The 2,844-nt window shown below is 41.8% G+C and overlaps 1 protein-coding gene across 1 annotated transcript; it reads left to right on the forward strand.

The window, feature by feature from the left end:
- Positions 1-1,479: 1,479 nt before the first annotated feature.
- LOC145819231 (uncharacterized) lies at positions 1,480-2,569 on the forward strand. The gene is made up of 2 exons (XM_082913195.1): positions 1,480-1,506; positions 1,997-2,569. Exons 1-2 carry the CDS (start codon positions 1,480-1,482, stop codon positions 2,567-2,569), a joined length of 600 nt encoding a protein of 199 aa, XP_082769321.1.
- The last annotated feature ends 275 nt before the right edge of the window (positions 2,570-2,844 follow it).

Raw genomic sequence — 2,844 nt, forward strand, 5'->3', positions numbered from 1 at the left:
CATATGCTTAGATTTAGGATCTAAGATTTATGAATGTATACTCGCATTTGTCATCTTTTGTACAGTAAATGAACATTAATGAAAAGTTATTATTTTGCATGTCTATGCTTTTATTTGAATATCATGAGATGGTTCGTCACTATTATTTTGGGGCATTACAACTTGGTATCAAAGCTATTGGGTTTGAATATTTTGGGATCGTGGGACGTGGTTTTTACCATAATGGGTTTATCTCGCTAGATAACGTTAGAAGTAGACCTGGTATGCTATGTGATAACATGTTTATGTGACTAGATGAGTATGTGATTTGGTTTCTAAGATCTTGATTGGATCTATGAGTTTCTAGAAGTCATATTAGAAGAGCGCTTGACCACTACTTATTCTAACTGGAGCTCTGGCAATGTCACCGAACAATTAATTATCTAGAAAGGAAATTTGTTTAAGATTACGTGACTCAATGCTTATATGAAATGATTTAATTATTGTCCATTGTATTTGGACATGAGTGAGTTCACTTTGGCACATTTGTAAATGTGCTAAACTATTGTGTTTCTTGTATTAGAATGTTAGGACAATGACGTGGTGGTAGTGGTGGGCATGACAGGCCTAGGTGGCAGGAGGTACCGATATTGGATAAAGTTCTGGCTCAAGAAGATGGACTTGGTCAAGTCAACGTGGTCGAGCCAGCAGGTCAGCAAGCAATGGGCGCCTTAGCCCACGAAATGACAAGAGCATTGCGGGAATCCATGGACATTCTCAAGAGTGAGAATCAAGTTCAGGCTCATGTTATAGAAACTGGGCCACCCTTTCTAAAGAGAGAGTTCTTCTAGTCGAATCCAGATGAGTTTTTGGGGGATTCGAAAGAGCCATTGAAATCCAATGAGTGGCTAAAATAGATGGTGAAGACGTTCAAGATTCTTGGCATCGAGGACAATGGGTTGAGGGTGACCTTGGCATCTTTCCAACTCAAGTGGGATGTGGGTTAGTGGTGGAAGTATGCGCGAGGGCATATTAAGGAGACTTGGGAGGCCTTTGTCAACTCCTTCTAGGACAAGTTTTTGGCACCCACTACTATGGAGTAGTTGAGACACCAATTTTTGAAGCTCAAGCAGCTAAACACTCCAATAACCAAGTTTGAGGCTATTTTTACTAGCCTATCGAGCTTTACACCTGAACTTATGGCGACGAAAGAATGTCGTTGCATCAAGTTCGAGAAGAGGTTAAGGATCGGGCTCCTTTTTAAAATGGTCGGGTCAATGATTACGGCTTATGGTCGTGTCATGGAGTTGGCGGCCCACTTAGAAATTGTGATCCAAGCAAAGGAGAAGCGAATGAGGGGCTCCAGATAGAGGTCCTAGAATGTTCTGGGAGAGGCAAGGAACAACAAACGGCAAAGTGGTTCCACCTCACAGCAGTCACAGGCTACACAATTTAAATCCATATTTCCCATATCGAGTTTGGGTTTGGAAAGAGGTAATCATGGTGGGTTCGCTTGCTTCAAGTGTGGTCAGTTGGGCCACAATTCTTTAGTTTGCCTGTAGAGAAGAAGAGAGCAATAGTTTGTATCGTTTTTGGCTTGTCTTTAGAGCCAGAGTCAAGAGAGGAGTCAGCCACCTATATGTTATCAGTGTGGGCAGTTGGGGCACCTGAGGAGGTTTTTGCCTTTAGTCTGGTGGCATATCTAGTGCGTCTGGTTCGAGGCAAACACAAAGCCATCAGCCAGCACAATCAGCACAGGCCTCAAGGGCCAATCAAGGAGCCACGTTAGCTCAATCCATGTATCAGTCCTATACTCTGAGGGGTGAGCAGGTAGAGGCCTTCAGAGTATGTGTATGATGTTAACATGCCAAATTAGTTACCAACACCTTTCATACTGAAAGGAAACTTTTTATTGTTTAACTCTATTGCCGATGTGTTGATTGATACTAGTGCATCTCATTTATTCATATCGTCTTCTTTTGCATTTGTTTTGGGTTTGGGGTTTGAATTGTTGCAGTCTTCTATGTTGGTTGAGACACCTATTGGTAGTATAGTGGCATTGGGTCGAGTATGCCGCTCTTGTGAGATTGAGGTCGTGGATCATCGGTTCTCTTTTGACTTTATTGTTCTTGATATGCTTGCCTTTGACATAATTTTGGGTATAGATTGGTTGACTCATTACCGAGCATCAATAGATTGCCAGCATAGGAGTTTATCGGTGTGTATGTCATCAGGAGAGTGCTTCTATTTCCTGTGTGATCGAGGCGATAGTCCTACCCTTTCATTGTATGACCTTAAGAGTCGAGGAGAGTCAAGTTTTCTTTTTTCCATCACGATAGCCGATGAGGGTAGTATAATTCTGGGTGAATTGCCGAGAGTAGTTCAAGAATATCCGTATGTTTTTCTAGAGAATCTCACAAAGTTGCCACCATATAAAGAGATTGAGTTCTTAATTGACTTAGTGCCAGGCACGGCTCCAATTTCCATAGCACTATATAGGTTTGTACTAGTTGAGTTGTGTGAGTTGAAGGTGCAACAACTTAAGTATTTGTTAGATAAGGGCTTCATTCGTCCTAGTGCATCACCTTGAAGAGCATTGGCTCTCTTTGCTAAGAAGAAACATGGCACGTTGCGGCTCTACATCAATCATCGAAAGTTGAACTGTTAAAAACAAATACCCATTACCACGAATTGATGATCTGTTTGACCAATTAAAGGGATCTCGTTGTTTTTCTAGGATTGATTTGAGATCGGGGTATCACCAATAGAAGGTGAAGGAGGAGGACATTCAAAAAATGACATTATATGCGCGGTATGGCCATTACGAGTTTTTAGCGATGCCTTTTGGGTTGACCAATGCGCCGG

This window comes from Camellia sinensis, chromosome 1 (genome assembly GCF_055761805.1).
Source record: "Camellia sinensis isolate YWXY chromosome 1, ASM5576180v1, whole genome shotgun sequence".
NCBI classification, from domain to species: domain Eukaryota; kingdom Viridiplantae; phylum Streptophyta; class Magnoliopsida; order Ericales; family Theaceae; genus Camellia; species Camellia sinensis.

Excerpts from the sequence above, each read along its gene's own strand:
- LOC145819231 (XM_082913195.1), top strand. The coding sequence starts at position 1,480 with ATGGTGGGTTCGCTTGCTTCAAGTGTG. Across the intron at positions 1,507-1,996 it reads GTTCGCTTGCTTCAAGTGTG|TCTTCTATGTTGGTTGAGAC; the intron begins GTCAGTTGGGCC and ends GAATTGTTGCAG.